Genomic DNA, 21,596 nt, shown 5'->3' with positions numbered 1-21,596 from the left:
CACCATGGAAAGATATAGACAGTAAAAATGCTCTCATTGCTATGTAAGGAATGGCATGGTGGGCTGGGGCAGGGAAATGAAATCGGTTTGCATTTTCTGGTCTTACATTTTTCTCCTTATTTGCTCTGTTTGGACCTTAGACCAGATTTTTTTTTTTTAAGATTTCATTCATTTATTTAACAGAGAGAGCCAGAGCGAGAAAGGCAACACAAGCAGGGAGAGTGGGAGAGGGAGAAGCAGGCTTCGCACTGAGCAGGGAGCCCGACGCGGGGCTCGATCCCAAGACCCTGGGCTCACGACCTGAGCTGAAGGCAGACACTTAACAACTGAGCTACCCAGGCGCCCCTTAGAGCAGATCTTGAAATCAGAGTAGCCCTTCTCTTAGCTAGCATGCGTGCTTGCTTGCTCTCTCTTTTTGTGATCAGAAATAAAGTTTAATTATTATACTGTGGTTGTAGCCAAGTCCGGGGTATGGAATGAATAATGCATTCTGTCATTAATTTTTTTAAAGTCTAGGAATGTAAATTTTTTTTTATCGTGGTAAAAAAAAAAAATACGCACATGAACTTGACCCTCTGAACCACTTTGTGGTGCATAGTGAGTTAGTGGTTTGCACTACGGGAGATCTCCGGAACCTTTTCATCTCGCAAAACTGAAAGCCTATACCTTTGGAATAACAAGTCCCCTTATTAGCTTACTTTTTGACTTTGGCCAGGTTAATCATTGCTGGAATTCAGATTGTTCATTGCAAACAACTGCTGAGTGATATTCAAACATTTGTGCTATCTTAGGTTACTTTAGGGAGGATCATGGTGAAGTTGGCTCCCTCTCTCTTTCGTCAGCGAGCCGAGATGAATTTCTCCATCATATATCAGCGCGGTGCATGCGGATGAATCCATGCCCCACGGACGTCATCAGGTCTAGAATCACAGGAGCTTTTCAAGAAGAAGGTGCAGTGATGGGGGCACCTGGATGGCTCAGTGGGTTAAAGCCTCTGCCTTCGGCTCAGGGTCCTTGGGATTGAGCCCCGCATTGGGCTCTGTGCTCAGCAGAGAGACTGCTTCCTCCTCTCTCTCTGCCTGCTGCTCTGCCTACTTGTGATCTCTCTGTCAAATAAATAAATAAAATCTCTAAAAAAAAAAAAAAAAGAAAAGAAAAGAAAGTGCAGCGATTGGAGGAGTGGTGCTCTCAGGCTACCGTCAAAGGGGCAAGGTTGCATGAAGCAGGATCCAGTGGTAGGGACACAGGTGACACCGGTTAAGTAAGGTGTCTCTGATGCTGGAGCGGGGGGCTCCCAGCTCCCCTCCCGCACCCCTACCCCCTCTCTGGCTCTTGACTCCACTCCTCTTCGGGTCCTTCTGAGACACAAAGCACACTCGGATTTCTTCAGCGCTTTTTTTTCCTGCTTTCCCCCTGGCTACATTTGTTCCCACTTCTCTGAGCTCGCGCCAGCTCTTTTGACTTTTTGAACTTTTGGTTTTATTCGGAGAGGTAATTTCAGGAACTGTGCTAGGTTGCCTTTTTGGCACCTTGCTCCTCGGATATCTGCTGTCAGGCAAGAGCGAGAACCAAAGTGCACTTGGCAGCCGCCTTACCTCTCGCAACAGAACGAAATCGCGTAAAATAGGTTCTTTTCCGTTTGGGCGCTCTCTCTTGAGAAAACCCTCTGTATATGTCCCCCTTCCCCCACCCCCAGGCTCTCACCTCTTGCCAGGGCCCTTGAGAAGTGCTCCCTTCGCGTTAATTCGGTGGGCATTTTCACTCCCGTAAGCGGGGTATTTGGTTGCTGGACAGTCTTAGAAAATTTGGGAAAATGGAAATACGAGAAACTACACGTGGCATCTGAGCTCAAAGTTCTGTTGTTTTTATCAAATACTCATTCTCCGAGCCTCTGGCTTGGTGTTCTCTGTGCTGTGCATGTGAGTTGATCGGTAGCTGCAATCTTGGCTCACCTCCAGGAAAGACCCGTGGTCGCTGTGGTCTGGCAGATGGGTGGCACCGCTGCCTACCAGCCAGCCGGATGGACCTCTATCGCTCTGCCGACGGGCTGGCTATTCCTGGACCCCTCCCCAGGGACCACAGACTACTTTATGACCCTCTGGGGTAATCCAAATCCCTGGAAACTGTTCACCCTTCCTCTTGGAAGCCATAGCGTGAAATCTCATTATTCCTGCCTTGGTTGCCCACTCCCCTAACCAGTACTTCAAGATGCTGTAACAGGGAAATTCTGTGCGACCGTGGCTTAACTGACCCTTCAGACATTCTGATCTCCTCTCTTGTCCTGTTGCCTCTTCCTCGTGGCCTGGTTTCTTCTGTGTGGCTTGGGCCACCCCGGGCACGGGTCACAGGCTTCCTCTCTGCATCCAGAGCCCAGGTCCCTCTCTGGCCAAGGGCTGCCATTTTGGTGGCCCAGGCTCAGCCCAAGCCTTTTACCTGGCTTTCCTCCAGGCCGGTCATATGACGCCCACGGCTAGGCACAATGCACTCAGAATTCTGGGATGGTGGTCAGATTCAGCTTGGAAATGGGAAGCCATGGGGTGTCTTAGAGCTTCTTTTCTGCCCCATGTCATTGCAAAATGTTGCTCAGAACCAAAGGGGAATACTTCTACAACAACCTGGTATTTGTTATTTTTTTCCTCCTAATTTGTCAAATATTACCCAACCTTCTGGTGTTGAGTGACACTTCTTTTCTTTCCATGGGTGGGACTTGTTTTTTATGCAGTCAGTCCCTACTGCAGACTAGGGACGACAAGGCTCCAGTGGCCTGGCGGTCAGGATTTGCACGTGCCGTCCTCATATGCCAGTTTCCGCTCCAGTCTGTGAACCAACATGGTTCCCACGTGTGGCCACAGTGTGACCCGAATGCTGCTGTGCAGACGAAGTTAGTCGTGAGGCAGGGGCTCCTGGACCCAGACTTCCCCTTGGTGGCGGAGGTGTCCCTGGCTTTTTTCGCCCAATATTCAAATGGGGAAGTTCAAGTAGAATTGATTGTTTCAGAAACGGGATAGAATATTCACTTCTCCTAGGGTCCTTCCAGTTTGGTTGTGGATCTTCGCCAGCTATCTGGAGAAAGAGGATGTAGGTGAAGGACGAGAGACGCTTTTCTTGGAGAAGAGAGGGAAGCTGCCCTTCACTTGACTCTTTGGGTCAGCCGCTGTGGGGCCCCCGCTTGGTGTTAGGTCACTTAATCCGTGGGTGCAGCCCCAGATTATCCTCCCCAACCCGCAGATTTGGGAAGCTGGGTCCATTCTGTCTGATACAGGAGTGGGGGATTCTGATTCTCAGACAGAGCTTTTTGGGGAGGAACTTTTTTTATCTGAGTCCTAAAATTCTGCTAAGCCCCTGCAGGACTTAGCCTCCAAGGCCCATTGCCCATCTTTTAAACGCTGTCCCCTATGGAGGTCATGGGGGAGGTGAAGGACATAGAGAAGACCCCTTCGGAGCACCGAGGGTTCTCCGAGCCTGTCCCACCCACTCTCCTCCTCATCTAGGGCTCGGCCAGTCACCTTGACCCCTACCCCCAGGGCCATGATTCTCAACTTGGAGTGGCTCTAGAGTGTATTTGCTCCTCTCAATTTCCAAGCAGTGACGTCATAACCTTTGGATGCTAACGTGGACTTGGAGGACCTTTCTGCTTCTCCAACAGCCATGTTGTCCTTGCCCCTCATTCCTTAGCGTTTCCACGATGCTGGGAGAGGGCCGAACATGTCCTAGTGTAGCTGTGGGAATGATGGAAATCCAAGAGGCAGGATGGTGGTGTGGCGGCTTTGGTATTCGAGCTGTGTGCATATTTGCTCCCCTCAGTGCGTTTCTTTGAGGCCAAGACGTGGTCTCCTTTGGCACACATGGCACTGAAGACTGTGGTCCAATAGATGTGTGAGAGTCCAGATAGAGCAAGAAGAACATTATGATGTAAGGCAAGGGTCACGGATGTCAAGAGCTAGTTGACCCTTGATGTACATGTTTCTGGTCGTGAGTTGTTGATCTGCTCGCTTGGGCTTCAGGAAACCTACTGTTGACTAAGTCTTCAAGAGGGTGAGGAATAATACCTAGAATACAATAGCCAAAAAGTAGAAACAACGCAATGTCTATCAGCTGATGATTGGAGAAACAAAATGTGGTCTCTTCGTATAATGGACTGTTATTTGGCCATAAAAAAGAATAAGGTACAAGTACTCGCTACAACACGGGTGAACTTGGAAATGTTTTGCTAAGTGAAAGAAACCAGTCTCAAAAGACCACACATCATATGACTGGATTTATAGCAAGTGTCCCGAATAGGCAAATCTGTAGAGATACAAAATAACTTCCTGGTTGCCTACGGCAGACGGGGTAGTGGTGATGGGGGAATGGGAGTGGCTACAAATGGGCACAAGGTTTCTTTTGAGATGATGAAAATGTTCTAAAATTAGATTGTCGTGGTTGTTACACAACTCTGTGAACACACTAAAAACCACTGAATTGTACACTTTTAGAGAGTCAGTTGTATGATACGTGAGTTATATCTCAATAAAACCTTAGAAAACATCTCTGATGGCTCCCTACCTCCCATAAAATGAAGGCAGGGTCATAGAATGGTATAGAATATGTAGGGTGAATCCATGTCCAGCCTCCTCCTTGTATCCAATTCTCCTCCATGCCTTTCCCCTCTGCCCCTGATGTTCAACCCACAGAGAAGCTCTTGCCTTTACTAGATTATTCCGTGTTCTTACCCCAATCCACTCTTTATGTTTCACTTCTGCCTGATATGCCAAACCTTGCCACCCGGAGAACTCACACTCCCCTCTCAAAGCCCAGCTTGCACATCATCCTCGCTCTTCTTTGGCTTACCCACCTACCCCCATTAGATTTGTTTCTTTACTGTGTGTTTTCATCATCTGTTAGAAGTGTGTTGATTCTGGCACTTACCATACCGTATTTTAAATGTTTATGTGTATTTCTCCTGCAAGGGACTGCGAGCTTTTCAGGGGCCTATGCCAGCATTTTACTTACTTGTCTGTCTGCCTCTGTCTCCCTCTCTCTAGAAGAGGGCATGGATACTAGCACACAGTCTGCGCCTGGTAAGAGTGTTCTGTAGAAGCTGAATTTAGTCAAGGAGGCCACCAGGCAGATCCTGATAAGGGGCCTTTCTAGAATAAGGACGGTGGGGATGACAAGAGGGAATGAAGCTGAAAGTTCCGCATCATTTGTGATCTGCCGAAAATAGCCTCTCTCCTAAGAACAGGGCAGTTTGTCACCCTAACTGATTGCCACGTTGGGCTGAGAGGTCGGGGCCATCTATGTGAGCTAGGCACCTGGGATGGAGAAGGAGTAGCCTGGAAGGGTAGCAGGTGGGATTCTGAGGGCCGGAAGCCAAGGACCTGAAGCCGAGGACCTGCGATGTGCCTGGCATTATGACGCCGGACGTCAGTGACGGGCCGAGTGAGCAGTTAGAAGGGAAGCAACTGATTGTCACCGGCCTCTAGCGTCATAATGCCCATCACATGGCAGGGACTCGATCAACATTTATGCTAAAGGAAGAGAAAGAGAGAGAGAGAGGAAGGGAGGGAGGGAGGAAAGAACAAAGATGCTGCTGGGCACCTTTGCCCATGGTAGCATTCCTTATAGAACAGACCTTGCTCAAATCCTGCATGGCTCCAGGCTGACTGTGCTTTTGAAAGAGAGATCCAGATCTCATCTCCATCTTTTTTACAGGCCTCAGTTGGGGGTGGCTTTCTCTGCTCTGTGGGAGGAGCAGAACTCTCTGCCTCTGCTTCCCACAGAGCAGGGTTTCAGGCTCCCCCCCTCCCCTTCCCTTCACCAAGGTGTTTGGTAGGAGCCCTCGGCTCCTCTGCCCTGATGCTTGGCTTCTGCCAGTGCCTAGAATCTTTTTTTTTTTAATTTTTTTTTTAAAGATTTATTTATTTGACAGAGAGAAATCACAAGAGAGGCAGGCAGAGAGAGAGGAAGGGAAGCAGGCTTTCCGCTGAGCAGAGAGCCCGATGTGGGACTCGATCCCAGGACCCCGAGATCATGACCTGAGCCGAAGGCAGCGGCTTAACCCACTGAGCCACCCAGGCGCCCCAGTGCCTGGAATCTTTAGAGCTCCTATAGGGAAACTGAGGCAGGAGGTGGTCTGATAGCTTCTCTACCTGCCGAGTGAGTGTCCTGTCTTTCACCTTTCCTGCCTCTTCCAGCTCTGCCTCGTCCTTCTCAAATCCATCCTCGCACTCAAGAGAAGGACCACTGCTTTAAGCCCGTGTTCAGTCACCGCTCTCCATGTCTCGGGAGGCGGCTCAACAGCGGGCAGAATTGTCCTTCAGACTGACAGACCCCCGCCCCCCACCTGATGGGCCAGTGGTCTGTCATCCTGGGATTTCCACGTCGTTAACAACAATTAGCAGCTTTCACTGGAGGCCTTTGGGCTGGATTGTCAGAGAGAATAAACCCAGTCAGGGAGTGGGAGGAGAGCTGGGTCCCTCCGCTTCCCTTAGATAATAGCCGTGCCTTGTTTTCAGCTAGACGGACCGATTGGTTTTGGCATGAACCCCCATCGGTGGCTGTGCCAGCTTGATTTACTTCCCACTGGCCTTTTGTTCCAGCACCTGTTACAGTGACCCAGGCTGAGGGGATGTCTGGCTGCCCCGGCTTTTCCGTTTGCCCCCATTTTGATTGGCCTCATTATTTCTCCGGGTCTCCAAAGCTTGGATTGAAGCCATTGGAGTAAAAAGAGGCTCGGTGTGCACCGTTGAGTTTATTTCCCTTAATATGAGTGCTTTACCTCAAGAAATCCGTGTGGACCCCTTGGAAGTGTAACCGGTTCTCTCTTAGTCCTTTCTCTCCCACCCACGTCCCCGTGTCTTGCCGATAGCAGCGCTTCTCTTCCCTTGTCATGTCACCCCAGAGTGCGTGGCATGTGGGCATTTGTTCAGAGCACGGGGTAAACCGCTGAGGCTATTTGTGACTGGAGACGGCCACCCTCCACGTCAAGCCAGGCACCTCGGGGCTCCATCCAGACCCCCAAGGGCCGGGGCCTTTGTGCCTCTGACACTTGTACCCCATTTGTGGTAGCCAGGTCGGCGGGCTTGACCTCTGAACTCTGGGACGCCATACCCAGAAGGCCATGTGTGGCCCGTCCCATGAGCTCCCTGCCTAAACCGGTCCAGCCAGGGATTCCTCCCTCCCTGGGGCCAAATGTGCCCAGTGTCCCTGCATCCCCTAGCCACCCCGAACGTCCCAAGGACGGGAGGAGAGTCTTTACAGTCAGCGTCCTGTGTATTACTTTCATTGTTGGTGTGGCATTTCCTGAATGTTCTCCAGGATCCCCATCTCTCTTGAAACATAGGGAGGAGGGAGCTGCAGGAGTTCACCATAGGAGTGATGACCACCTACATGAGACATCCCACAGCTGTGACACTCACCCCATTGCCTGATCACCCAAAAACAACCCCAGTGTTTTCTTCTCCAGAGACCTGGCTCTAACCAACCACCTTACCAAACCATGTTTTCACCAACTGGAATCATTTTGGTCTACTCAGTGGGCAGAAGGCAAAATCGATCCTGTTCCCTGAAAGAGGAAGAGAAACAAAATTGGTTTTGGTTATTTGGCTTATTTTATAAATGTCTCATTGTATTCCTCATAAAGCTTCTTCAATTAACAAAAAAAACCAGTGTTGTTTGTTTGTTTGTTTGTTTGTTTTGGTGGTGGTGTGTTTTGGTTTAGTACCTTGTCTAGCGGCAAACCACATCCTCCTGTTTGAAAATCCGCTTCAGCACCCTGTGGCCCCATTATTCCAGCCTTGAATTTGAGCATGACGTCATTTAAGTGAGGGGTGGGTAATTCTGGAGCACTGGGACTGGGGCACAGCTGGGCAATGCGGTCTGGCTCTGCCCTCTGGTATTGATAAACCATGATTCATTTCTTCGTTACCAACCTGGCATTCTGCTTCTATCTCGGGTACTAAAAAATATAGTCATGATGCTGCTTTTCATCAATGAATGAATGAAAGTGATTGCTTCAAAATATGCATTTTCTCTTGGAGGCTGTGCTTTGATCCGGCTTCACGGATTAGCTTGTGATGGCAGAGGACCAGAGTTTTGAAGCAAGGAAACTTCGAGATCTAAACTTATTTCCAAATGTGGGTCTTTCTACAAGATTGGAACCTTCCTTTTCCTGCCTCAGCTGGCAGAAGTCATGGTTTGGTCCATATCCCCCAAAGCATATAGATCCGCTCTCCATTTATTACTCGATACCGTTTCAGGCTTTCTTGCCAGAGACAACCGTCTGTCCCCCTTGAATCATGGAGGCCCCATGTCTGCCAGCCTACAAAGGAGCTGAAATAAAATTGGTAGTTCCTGGAGAGTTTGGGGTTGAGATAGAGCTGCCCAGATAGAGAGGTTACATGGTGGACTGGAGGCGGGGTGGGGTGGAGGTTTGAGACAAGTTAGGGCTTCCGTGGAGGTTTCTGGACCTCAAAGTAGAAGGATTTTTGACGTTTCCACCCTGCTCTTTGCTAAGTGCTTTTCATTTCATCTCATTTAATGAAGAAGCCACTAGAAACATCAGCCTCAGTAGAAAGCTTGGCCAGAAAAGCAAAACCCATAAATAAAGAGGTGAATCATTTCCCCTGTACCTGGAAGGGAACTCAGGCAGCTGTGTTCTTTCTGAATAGTTGCCATTCGTGGAGGACATCTTATGCCCCAGGCACTGAGCTGAGTACATTATAAATGCCAGGTCATTTAATCCTCGCAAAAGCCCAGGTAGGGTTCTGAAGGCTCCGATCTGGGTGTCTTCTGCTGTATGACAAACCGCTCCAAAGCATGACGACTCAAAATGGCAGTCGTCGTTTGTTTTGATGGCGGATCCATGATGTGGGCACGAGTCGGCCCACGGGTCGGCCCACAGCTGGAGCGTCAGCTGGGCTACCACTTGGGGCTGGGTGGGTGGTCCCCTTCCACGGCGGCTCCCTCCCCCGAGCGGCAGGCTGGTGCTGGCTGTCGGCCGGGAGTTCAGTCAACCGTGCTGGCTCTGCTCCACTGGCACCACTCACGGTGCCCTCGGGGTCACCCACAGCCTGGCAGCTGGGTTCCTAGGCCAAGTATTCCAGACAGGAATGGAAGCTCTCAGTGTCTTGAGACTGACACGGCATCACTTCTCTCATCTTCTCTTGGTCAAGCAGACACAAAGCCTGCTTGGGTCTGAACTGAGGAGAAGACCAGCTCTCAGTGGGTCGGGTAAGAATTTGCAGCCATCTTCATTCTACCAGATACCCAGAAGGGTGAAGTGCCTTACCCTGGATCAGCAGCTAGCATGTAGATAGGTTCCCCATGTTCCTCTTCTTATGGACTCTGTGACACTCTTGAGTTGGCCAGAGCTCCCAACTGACCTCAGTCCAGATTTCTGCAACTTTTCCTGCCATTAACTGGGCCTACATGTCAACCTCATCACAGCCACAGGGACCTGGGAAAGCACATTCTAGAAACATTCCTAAATCACCTCACTTGGATTTGCAATTAACTTCAGGAGCAATCCAGACAGAATTCTGAGCTTGAAAAGAAAAGACCCAGGGAGTGTGTGAGATCCATCTTTGGGTTTGGGAACGATGACGTGTAGGTCACAGAGTGACTTGTGTTCTGTGACTATGTTGTTCCTGAGTGGGGCTTGGCAAACTCAACTGGTGGACCAAAGCCTCCTGCCTGTTTAAGCACAGCTCTGAGGGAAAAAAAAAAAAAAAAAAAGGCTCTGCAATTTTAAGGGGCTGAAGAAGAAAGCAAAAGACTATATAGCGGAGTCGAAAATTTGCAAGAGACCAAATAGTCCGCAAAGCCTCTGACGGAAAGTTCGTTGACCCCTGTTCTGGAAGGCAGGATCAGGACCCGTGTTGCCAGAGCAAGATTTCAGGCCGATGGAAGAAGGACTTTTCTGACTCGAGTTGTCCGTGGGGAACAGCAGCTCACAGCTGAAGATAGTTATGCAGGCAGCTGGCCGAGTCTAGGACGCTATAGATCCGTGGTGTGCTGGGAAAAAGTCTCTAACCTCTGGCTCTCCAGGCCAGGGAAGCTCTAATTTGTAATGTTTGTCCATTTCTATGGTACAGATGCCACCATGGCCAATTTCCAATTCCAACGTGGTGTCACTGCAGGCAGAGTGGGGAAGAGAGGCACATGGAGCCCCAGTTGACCCCTGCAACAGGCTCAGAGTATGGATGGCGTGTCACGCTGCCCCTCAGGTGGCTCCCAGGCTAGGGTTTCGGGAGGAACAACGGTGCTGGAAAAGCCTTTGAAATGCCACCTGCCTCTCTGGGCTCACAGGCAGCCCCTGTTAGAGTCTGCGACAGTGCAAAGATGAACACTCGCCCCAGGTCCCCAGCCGCTGCGCCCTCCACCTGCTGTTCCATTGTCCGCACATTTGGTTTCAAAAACCTTGATTTAGACAAAGAGCGATAAGATTGAGCACATCCCAATTTAGAACTTGTTGAAAGCATCACTTCAGGCAAAGTTAGAAGACAAATGACAGATGGGGAGAAAACGTTGAGGGTCTGGAAGGTCAAGGTTTGGAGTCGAGAGGCTGATGGAACAATTGACAAGCCAGTAGGAAAATGGGGAGAGAGTGTGGATCGTTAACACCCACTCAGATACAAAAAGTCTGCTGAACGTGAAAAATGAGCAGTCTTTCAATCTGAAAGAGCAGCTGTCTCCTTGCAGCAGGGACATGTAGGGTACGACAGTGAGTCACTGATGCCCTCCGTTGGATCGGCCCAAAGTAATAATGGCATCACACAAGGTTGTGAAGCCGCAGCACGTTCACCAGCGACAGCTGGAGGAGCATTAACTGAGACTAAAAACAAGCATATCCTGGGGCGCCCGGGTGGCTCAGTAGGTTACGGGTCTGCCTTCAGCTCAGGTCATGATCCTGGGGTCCTGTGATCGAGCCCCACATCCGGCTTCCTGCTCAGTGGGGAATCTGCTTTACTCTCTCCCTCTGCGCAATCCTCCCCCAGCCCACCGCCCGCTGTTGTACATGTGCACACACTCTGTATCTCCAATTCAGCACTCTCTCTCAGATAAATAAATAAAATCTTTAAAAAAAAATCATATCCCTATGATCTAGAAATTCCAAACCTGAGGGTCTAGCAAAACTCTTAAATCTCATATCTTTAGGGGGCAGGTACACCAGAAAAGTCAGTTTGTGATTGTGAAGAATTAGAAACAACCAAAAGCCCAGCAGTCGGGGACTGGCTAAGTGAACACGGGTCTGGACATCCCCATGGTTGTCGGGCAGCAGCAAAAAAGGAGAACGCAAGAGCTCAGTATCCATGAGCATCGCCAAAGTGAAGTAGCAGATTGTGGAATGACGCGCATCTAGTCTGATACCATTTATGTTCTTAACATGTAGTGCTGTGTAGTTCACAGAACATACAGAGAAGTTTCTGGAAGGCTACTCAGCATGTCATAGTAGTGTACGTTTTGGAGGTGGTGGAGAGGAAGGGGGCCCGGCCTGGGGAGGAGGGGGGATAGTCAGAAGAGACTTGAGTTTTATATGTGGCTGTTCTAATTTTTCTTAAGGAGAATATATTTATGTATTTCTTCTATAATATTTTTAAGAGACTAAAGTTTAACTTTAACTTAAGTTAAGGGGGCGCCTGGGTGGCTCAGTTGGTTGAGTGTGCTGCTCTTGGTCTTGGCTCAGGTCGTGATCTCAGGGTCGTGAGACCAAGCCCTGCGTTGGGCTCTGCGTTCAACATAGAGTCTACGTGAGACTCTCTCTCTCCCTTTGCCTCTCCTCTCCACACTCTGCCATTCTTTCTCTCTTCCCCTCTCAAATAAATCTTCAAGAAAAAAGACAGAAATACCAAGTTAAAGTTCTCTTCTGCCCAAGTGGAGAGGCGTCTGTAAGAGAATGTGCAGCTCCCTGGGTAAGCACAGACCTGCTAGGTTGGGCCTCTAGGGAACTGCATGGCAGGGCGGGGGAGCGTCTGGATGTGGGGGTCGCTTTGGCCCATGAGACTAACTTCCCTTTAGGACTGTCTCTCATCACCTCTCTCACGCTCTTGACTAAATAAGCAAGAAACCACTTTCTCCGAGATCTCTTGTTGCACTCTCGAGACAGGACCATGTTAAAGAAGTCTTTATTTGACAGGAGAGATAGTCACAGTAAGCAGACGGTGTTGGGTGGGATGGTCAGCACTTCCTCCTGTGCCCGCCTCCCCCCTCAGCACGCACTTTCTCCCATCGTCCCCCTGGCTGCCCTCAGGCACTTCTAGATTCCTCTGTGTCCAGACCCACCTTCCAACTTCAGTGTCTAAGGGCCCACCTCTTCCCCAGGAAGTGTCTGTCATTTCGGGGGAACCCTGCTTTTTAACCACAGTGAGTAGCCTCCCTGCCACATCAGAATCCCACCCCATAAGCTGGCATCTGGACGAGAGTCACTGAGAGTGGCTCACGGGTTTTCCTCACCCAGACGCCTGTGACTAAGTGAAGTGAAGGTCAGGGACAACTGTCTCGAATATTAACATTAATGTTAGTGTCAGACGCTCGTATCCTAAGTCATATTTTTCTCCTTTCATTCCCAGTAGTAATAGTGAACGGTAGGTATTATTATTCCCATTTTATAGACAGAGAAACTGCCTCTGAGAGTAACTTAACCCATCTGAAGTCACAGAGCTCAGACTGAAACCCAGAATGCCTGCTCCAACACCTTTTTTACCCTTTGAGTGAGGTTCTAGAAACCCTCAGGAGGCTCCTCCCCGCGTTCGGCACCACCTCTCTGAGTAAAGTGGAAGATCACTTCCCCCATGAATTTTGAGTGCCAGGCATGCTGTTCTGTGAGAAGCCCCAGAACGCCTTTTCAGTTGTTCCTTGAACCTGAGTCTGAGGCAAAAACAGAAAATGTATTTTCAGATACAGCTTATGTTTTGGATTCAAAGGAGGCAGGGCTAATTCCGAGGAGGTGTGAAGATTAGGGGCTCCTTGGATGCTATTTATAAGGTACTTTGGGGGCAACACAGTATCAAAGCAGAGAATGGCGTTCTCGGGCCCCCGTCCACCGCAGGCCTTAAATTCACACCTAGTTCACAAAATCGAGGAGGAGGGTATCGTGTTGACCTCTCCCTTCGGATTCCCAGCTTCAGTTCTGCATTCCGCAAAGTCCTCAGTTAACTCAGGGGATTTCGTTTGGAAGGTGAGCGGTGAGAGTGTGAAAACCCTTCAGGGCTTCCCCCAGATTAACAAGATAGAACGTTCTTCCGGAGGTGAAGACCAGAGCTCCGAGGTTTAATTTTTGTTCCCAGGCAGAACCAGGACATGACTGGGCGCTTGCCCTCGACCTTCACATCACGTCCTCCGGAAGAGGTCCACCGCTTCTCCAAGTGTTGGAGGAATGACTTCAGGACAGGACGAGATAGCATTTCTCTCCCGACATTTTTCAGACTCGGATTTAAAAGTTTATGTAACAGTGTGAGAAGGAGCCCTTCCTTCCTAGGAGAACCTGAAAGCGAGGCTAATGAAAAACATCAGTGGATTCTAATTACCCTCGCGGAGGCTCACTTGTGCTAGGCATCTTGTAACGTTTACTGGCAGCCTGTGGGCTGCTGCCTCTTAGGGGTTGGATTGTACTCACCCCCTGAAAAAAAAAAAAAAGAGAGAGATGTGTTGAAGTCCCAACCCCCAACCCCTCGGAATGTGACCTTCTTTGATAATAGAGGCTTCGTGGATGTCATCAAGGGACAATGAAGCCACTAGGGTGGGTGTTCATCTGGTCTGGCTGGTGTCCTTATTAGAGGGGAAACTGAGGTACAGACACAGACATGCACAGAGAGAAGGCCATGTGAGGGCCAAGGCCTAGAGTGAGTGGTGCATCTCCAACCAAGGATGCCAGAGGTTGCCGGCACACTGCTAAGAGCTGAGAGAAGCAAGGAAGATCCCTCTAGAGGGTTCGGAGGGAACACAGCGCTGCTGACACCTTGATTTCAGACTCGGAGCCAACAGAACTTGAGACAAGAAATTTCTGTTAGTTGGGCCACCCTGTTTGTTGGTGTGGTCCTAGCAAATTGATGCAACTACTGTACCTCACCCCTATAAAATACACATTTAGGTGACGTAAGAGCGAGAATTTCAGTTCCTCCATCATGGGTAATGACAGACGAATAGGTATTTTCCAAAGATGATTGCAACATCCTCTCGTGTCCTACATGTTGCCTTGAAGTTCCCTCGTTCAGAGATGAGTTCTAAACCCCTCCTCTTGAATCCAGAAGAGCTTCTGACTTGCTTTTCATGCTACGTGAGTGCTGAGGCAGTTTCCACCATGCTTGCTGGAACACCGGTCCTGGAGCCTGGAATTCCCATGTCAACGGGCTCCTTGTCTTGAATCCACCATGCTGTAAGGAAGCCCAGACTATTCCGGATGGAGAGGCCACATGGAGCCCTGAGTTTACGTGGCAAGAGGTGCCCAGACAGTCCCCCACGGCGGTCCAGCATCTCCGGGGTGCAGCTCCTGAGTCCCACCCCCATGACAGACCCTAAGCCAGAGCTACCCAGCGAAGCCGTCCCAAATTCCTGACCCATAAAAACCACAGGAGTTAAGACAATGATTATCCTGCTTAAAGGCACTGAGTTCCGGGGAGATGTGTTGCCCAGCACCAAATGACTAGAATAGTTAGCATACTCTGTGCTTTGCCTTGGTTGCTTTCCTTTGGTTTTAATTTTAAAAATACACCGTACTCCTACTTCTGATTAAATCGCTTTGCATTTAGTGCAGATGGAACACAACTGCAAAATATCCGTGGCTTAACATAATGGGATTTATCGCTCACTCAGAGTACAGTGCGGATGTTGCTGTTGGATGGTTGTCCTCCAGACAGTGATTCAGGGATCCCTATTCTTTCTTCTTAATATCTCTGCTGTCCCTGGTTCCCCTCGGGGTCCTCTGCTGGGTCACTGGTGTTCAGGTGGCCAAGGAGAGAGGAGAGAGTGAGGGGAGGATAGTCTGGGATATTACAGAGGCCAGGCCTGAAAGAAGGAAGTAGGAAGTGGGTTCTAGGAAATTGTATTTTTGCCATATTCCCCGAGTTGTGATGCACAGGAAGGTTAGAGGATCACTTGGCCCTATAACTCAACCCTTTCATTTTACAGATGGTAAAGTTAGGCCCAGAGAAGTGTGGGGAGCTTCATATTTTCCTCCACAGCCAGAGCCAGGGTTGGGGGCCTGTGTGCTGAGGCCCCTCTAGTCCTCTTGCCAAGCTATCTTCCAGGGCTAGTGTCATAGCAGGCCAGGACCATGAGGGTGTGCCCGGAATTGTTCCAATGCCCCCCCCCCATTCCAAATGAGGAAATACAGCCCTACACTGATGAATCATAGCATTTGTCTCAAAATACCTCACAAGGTGTAGTTAGCTTGTAGCCACGAGTCCCCTGTGCTTAGCTTATGACCAGATCTAGTCCAGAACACGCCCTGCTGTATCTGGACAATTCCTAGCAAAAGTCAAACCCTGAATAGTGTTATAATTTAGAAACTGGAATTCTGTAGTAATTTCTCTATGTCACTCTGAAGGCCCCCTTTGTTTTTAGCATTCTAATGAGTACTAACTACATTCCGTGACAGCTACCTTTTAGGGAGGCATTTGTAGAGGAAGGCAATGGGGGGTAGAGGGAACCTTCCTGTTTTCCAGCTTTCTTGGTGAACACAGCAATGCTTATTAGCATGCGTGTCACACAATTTCCATGATAATGCTATAATTTTAAACACTCTGAGTTAAAGACCTAATAGAGGAGCTTAGTCTTGCTTTCTCAATTTTCTACACAAATTGCTCGTCTTTCTTTCCCCATCAATCTTCCTTTTCCTAAGCAAAATGTAAAATTTGGACCAAAGAATGGAAATACCAAGGCTTGGGCTGATCTTATTAACATTATCCTGCTGTTCACCAACAACATCATAAGCATTCGCATTCTGGTTCTAAGCATGTATATGGGGGAAAAAATCCTCCAGTCGCTTTCATGCTTCTGAGATTCGGGGAGCAAATGGGGTAAATTATCCAATGATGCTTATCGTGCCCCCAAACCTTCACTGAAGTCTTTAGTGACCTTGATTAATGACTAAATATTTTGTAGCTATATTTGAAATTGATGGCTAGAACACCTGCCTTCCCATAGTGACATGAAGGAGAATGTATATATGTGTAATGACCTTCAGGGCAGCAAGAAACCAGGGATGGGTCAAGGCCCAGTGAAATGGGGGTCCTCCCAACACTGCTGAAGCCCAGCCAAATGGTTCCCTGATAAGCCACAACATGGACCGTATTGTGAACACTGCGGGGTGGGAATAGTGCCTGGAGAAGAGTGATGGAGAAGTCAGAGGTGATGCGTGCTTCGTTCTTCTCAGTCTTGGTCAAGCACCACCATTTTACAGGCTGGTCCCTCACTCTCCTTCACTCTGGGAGCTCCAGGATTGTTCCTGGCTCTCACTAATGTGGTCAGAAAGCACTGTGGAAGTTGAGTTGCTCAAGACAGGAAGACTGACTAAGGCTGGAGGTGACTAGGCCCAGAGAAGGGCAAACCTAGTTTCCATTGGCTGAACTGAGTGAACAGACCCAGTTCAAGATAATGTTCTGGTCATCTGTTGCTATGTAACCAGCTAACCCCAGACCTGCTGGAGGCAGGACAGGGTCCCACAGAAGCAGACTTTGAGATGGAGAAGAGTGTGCAGGATGTTTATTAAGAACTGCCCTTAGAACCAGAATATGGAACAGAGGGGAAGGTGCAGTAGTGGGCAGAAGAGGCCGTGCTGCCTTGCAGCCCAGTGACAGCCCCAGCTGGCCCAACAGAAAGTTCTGAAGGACCCTTAGAGTTGGCCCAGGTTGGACTGAGATGAGCTGGTCTTTGTATCAGGGTAGATAGACTACAGCCCCTGAGCCAAATCCAGGTGGCTACTTGTTTGTTGTTGTTTTAAAGATTTTATTTATTTGACAGATCACAAGTAGGCAGGCAGAGAGAGGAGAAAGCAGACTCCCTGCTGAGCAGAGAGCCCGATACAGGGCTCTATACCAGGACACTGAGATCATGACCTGAGCCGAAGGCAGAGGCTTAACCCACTGAGCCACCCAGGCTCCCCAGTCACTTGTTTTTATAAATAAAGTTTTATTGGAACACAGCCACGTCCCTTCATTTACATATTGTCTGAGGCTCCTTGCACCTTAGTGGGGCAGAGTTGAGTAGTTGTGGCAAAACTCTATGGCCCCCAAAGCCTGAAATATTTATATCCAGCCCTTTATAGAAGTTGGTTCAACCCAGCTGTATGTTCCTACACTTGGCAGCATGACCTTGGGCGGCAGCTTGCGGCAGAGGCAAGCCCTGAAATGCCTCCAGTCATCAGCTCGCAGATCCTTCCTCCACGGGGAGCGTGGGTGGTGCTCACGGTACCCACCCTAGCAAATTAAAATGACCATTTTATTTTGCAAACAGTTTTGTGAGTCAGGAATTCTGGAAGGACTCAGATGGAGTCTGACTTCCATGGCGTAAGGTGGACGAAAGGATCCACTCCCAAGATTTCTTCCTTGGCTCAGTGCTTCTCAGCCTCTTTTCTCTCCTCCTGGGGCGTCCCATCTTCTAGGGTTTCTTCATACCATAGGGTGGTTTGGGGATCACGACACCTCTTCATGAGGGCTTCAGCACGTGGTAGACACAGGACTACGCCGTAGCCGGCACGGAATCACTCCGCTGTGTCTTACGTGGCCGCGGGATCTGCCGAGATTCAAGATGGCGGAGCCTCAGAGGCAAAACCCCATCTCAGAAGCACATGTGGCAGGACGTCTGTGGCATTAGATAACTAATGCTTCAGTGGCCCAGGTGGCTGGCTCACCCAGGTTACGGAGTTCTTGGTGCTTCCCAGCCCCATGGTCAGTGTCATCCCATGGGTGGCTTGAAATGGCCATGAGAGGAATAGGACACCTGGGAATGAATGGACTGGGCCTTGCCCCTGCCCCCGCGCCAGAGAGCCCGCTGGGAGTTATGAGCCAGCACACCGCTGCCCCTGTGGGAGGCTTTCAGTTTGAAACCAGATGAGAACAGAAGCAGTGTTTACTGAGCCCCCAGGGACTCTCCACACCATGGTACCTCAGAACAGCTCTGTGGTGTGTGATGGTCCCTTATTTGATGGAAGAGGAATCCCAGGCTCAGCGAGGTTGGGTAATGGGGCAGGTGGCATGGCGTTCTACAGGGACATCAGTGTCCCTCCTTCGAACGGCACCTATTCTGCTTACTGACCTCAGCCTCCTGCCGGACTTACCAGTCTCTTCAGGTATATTTATTATCTTTCATTGGTCAAATCCTAAGTCGATGGACTAAGGTCACATCCTAAGGCCTAAGTCCTAGGCTGTTTGGTGAGGAAATGAGGCCCAGCCTGAAGGCATAAGATTCCAGCTGCAGAGTGAAGCTGTGTCCCGGGTGCACCGACTCTGGGCCTTACCCCACCACACAGCCCACAGCGGTGCGGCCCACCTAAGCCAGGCCCCGTGCAGGCCAGAGAGTAAGGAAGCACCCGAAGATGATAGAGCATCGTTCCCAAAATTACTTGATTCATCATTTCCCATTTTTCTCTCCTTTACCCTGCCCTCTTGAGTTGAAGGAATCCTTCTCCCTGTTTTGTTGGTTTTAAGAGGAATAAGAAGACAGAAAACTGAGGAGTGGTGGGCACCCAGTGCAGAGTTCATGGGCAAGGGCTCCGTGGAGAGGATAGGGCAGCAAGGCCAGGAGGATGCAGACAGGGAGGCCCCCCTCCACAAGAGTGTAGGGGTCACCTGTACACCTCTGTGGCCGGGGTTGCGGGGGTGGGGGGTGGGGTGGTTCCTAGCCTTCCTGGCTCGCTCAGGCTCTGGGGCACATGGCAGATCTGTCCAAGCTCTCTGCTCGGGTCCCAACAGTCACCTCACCTTCCGGATAAATGTCCAGATGTTAAACATCAGAGGGAGGCCGTGCATCAGGAGAATGCAATTAAAACTTTCACAAATGGTCCTCACTTTTGAGTGTGCTAAGAATCACCTGGGGCGCTGGTTAGCTATTCTGCGTTTCCCAGTCCCACTCTTGGGAAACTCTCAGGCAGGAGGCCGGAACGGATGCCAAGAGTCTGTATTTTTAAAATACCTCAAGAAATCCTGATGCTAATGGGCCTGGGGCCAGGCTAAGAAAAACAGCTTAGAGAGTGAAGGGGCAGGATCTGACCCCTTTCTTGAAGACATCGGCTTTCTTGCCATTGGAGTTTAATCTCGTAAGCACCGGTTGTCTTTTTTGGATGGGGAAGTAGTAGGTATGTTCACGGAGCTGTCTTACCAAAAGAAAGATAATGAACACAGCGTTTATGTGCATAATTGCAGTTAATTATTACGTTGTGTATGTATGGGTAAACTTGAGAAAAGATGAACTTATAAAAACTCTTATTATTAAAAGTTCCCTGTTATTTGCCATTAATTACTGCTGTGGATTTCTAAGGGGAGTTTGTTCACTTAGCCACTGGCTAACAAAGTTTTGAGCTCTTGCTGTGTGCCTGGCTTCTCGAGCTTCATGAGAAGCTTCATGAGAAGCTTCATGCCTGTGTGAAGACCGGGGGACAGCCAAGGGCTGACCTCTGTCCATCGGGGGGATTTACAGACTGCCCAGGGAGATGGATTCATAAATCCCTAAACAACGTCATACATTTCAGATTTGCGTAGAAGTATTTATAAAATTCATCACGAAATGTGCTTTATTAATAAGTATACAAGGATTTGTATATAAACAGGTACAAAAAACAATAAGAAAATCTCCCTAGGCCGTTTATTGTGATTTGGGGCTTAAAAGAATTGATTAGCGTGCAGATTACGAACTTTCCAGGACTCTCTGATTGTATATGTTCTATAAATTCTGCACAAAGTTGGCGTATTGTTTTGTCTTGTTTTTATTTTTTTTTAAAGATTTTATTTATTTATTTGACAGACAAGCAGGCTCCCTGCTGAGCAGAGAGCCCGATGCGGGGCTCGATCCCAGGACCCTGGGATCATGACCCAAGCTAAAGGCAGAGGCTTTAACTCACTGAGCCATCCAGGCGCCCCATGTTTTGTCTCGTTTTTAAATCAGTGAGTTAAGACCTCACCTGTACATATGTGTAAGCAAGATGCTTTAAGATACATTTCTCCCTGTCATATCTCTGCTCCTTGCTCTCACCTGTGAACATAGCGCAAGAGGAGGGTGGTCCCCAGGACCGTTCCAGCACAAATGTACCTGAAGACAGAATTCCCATTCAGTGGGGAGACACATGGAGAACTCTGGTGCCTCGCTTAGCTGTTTCAACTTGTTCTTATGCCGTTCTCTTGCCTGAAATTCGAGCACACCAGTGGTCTACACAAGAGAAACCGAAGTGTCCCCAGTAACCTCTGCTTCCTGGTTTTCAGAGTCGCAGGTGGCGAGCTGTTTGACTTCTTGGCTGAAAAGGAATCTCTGACTGAAGAGGAAGCAACTGAGTTTCTCAAACAGATTCTTAACGGTGTTTACTACCTGCACTCCCTACAGATTGCCCATTTTGATCTTAAGGTACGTTTTGCTGAGTGTAGGTCAGAGAGAAGGGTATGCAAATCGTAGCATTGGTTGTTTGTTTAAGAAAAATTGAGGCATCTGAAAGACATACATTTTTTTTAAATCCTATATGGGTGTAGCAGATGGAATTAGGAAGATAAATCAGCAGGTGTATAGTGCATACCTACTCAAGGATTCCTAACCTTTTATGGGATAGAGACTGAAGATGAGTGATTACATTCAAGAATCCCTGGGGAAGAATCAAAGGGTTTTACCAGTGGGGTCTCTAAGCACAGAGGGCGCTCTTGGTTATGGGGTGTTTTTAGCCTAGAGTGGCCTCTGGCTGCCCAGTTTCCAACCCCTGTAGCTGCAGGGCATGTAAGGAGGAAGATGTCTTGATCTCTCCTCTGCCTCTTGATGCAAAGGCCTGACTCTGTCACCAGTAATCGATCAAGAGAAACTCTGAGATTGGCTAATTGGGGTCTTCGCCAGCCTGGAAATAAAGCACTGTGGGAGATAAAAAGGCATGTCATACTTGTAACTATCAGGGAAGTTATAGTCTCTTTAGGAAGGGAAGGCATATACAGGAGCAACAGCCATGATGATGTAAGATTCAAGGCACTGAGAAGTGATCACAGAGCAGCATGTGATCGATTGGCAATGATTCAGATCATTGGAGCTAGGATGAGACTTCAGAAGAGGGAGGAATTTCTCCATACTTATTGTAGCAGAGCTGTCGAGACCCCATCTGGATCCCTCCAGCACTCGCTAACACACACCCTGAGCGCTGCTGCAGCACACACCTGTGGCTGTCTGCCTGACGTCTGGTTTCTGGCCTGGGAGCTGCAGGCACAGAGTCGAGGCCCACAGAAGCCGCTCTTACCAGTGGAGGCGGTTGGGGTAGGAGGGATGGTGGATAAATGCCCCGACTCCCTCCTGCTTCAGCTGGAAAACTCAGTGCTGCTCCTCCTTAAGTTCCCCAAGGGGACTGCCCTCCATTACCCCCACCTTGACAAGACACCTTGTGTGGGTTTCCTTCCTTCTGCTTCCTGTCTCCCCAACCTCCACCGTGTAACTCTTCC

General features: G+C 49.2%; 1 protein-coding gene across 5 annotated transcripts in view; it reads left to right on the top strand.

Moving 5' to 3' along the window:
- DAPK1 (death associated protein kinase 1) overlaps positions 1-21,596 on the top strand; it is a 173,314-nt gene that overhangs the window by 100,071 nt on the left and 51,647 nt on the right. For all 5 annotated transcript variants that reach the window (XM_046022634.1, XM_046022631.1, XM_046022632.1 and 2 more), the window contains exon 4: positions 20,394-20,532. In XM_046022634.1, coding sequence (XP_045878590.1) covers positions 20,394-20,532 — 139 coding nt within the window. The remainder of the gene's footprint in view (positions 1-20,393; positions 20,533-21,596) is intronic.

This window comes from Meles meles, chromosome 11 (assembly GCF_922984935.1).
Source record: "Meles meles chromosome 11, mMelMel3.1 paternal haplotype, whole genome shotgun sequence".
Lineage (NCBI taxonomy): Eukaryota > Metazoa > Chordata > Mammalia > Carnivora > Mustelidae > Meles > Meles meles.
The sequence above is the reverse complement of the archived record's forward strand: the minus strand, read 5'-3'. Positions and strand labels throughout refer to the sequence as shown.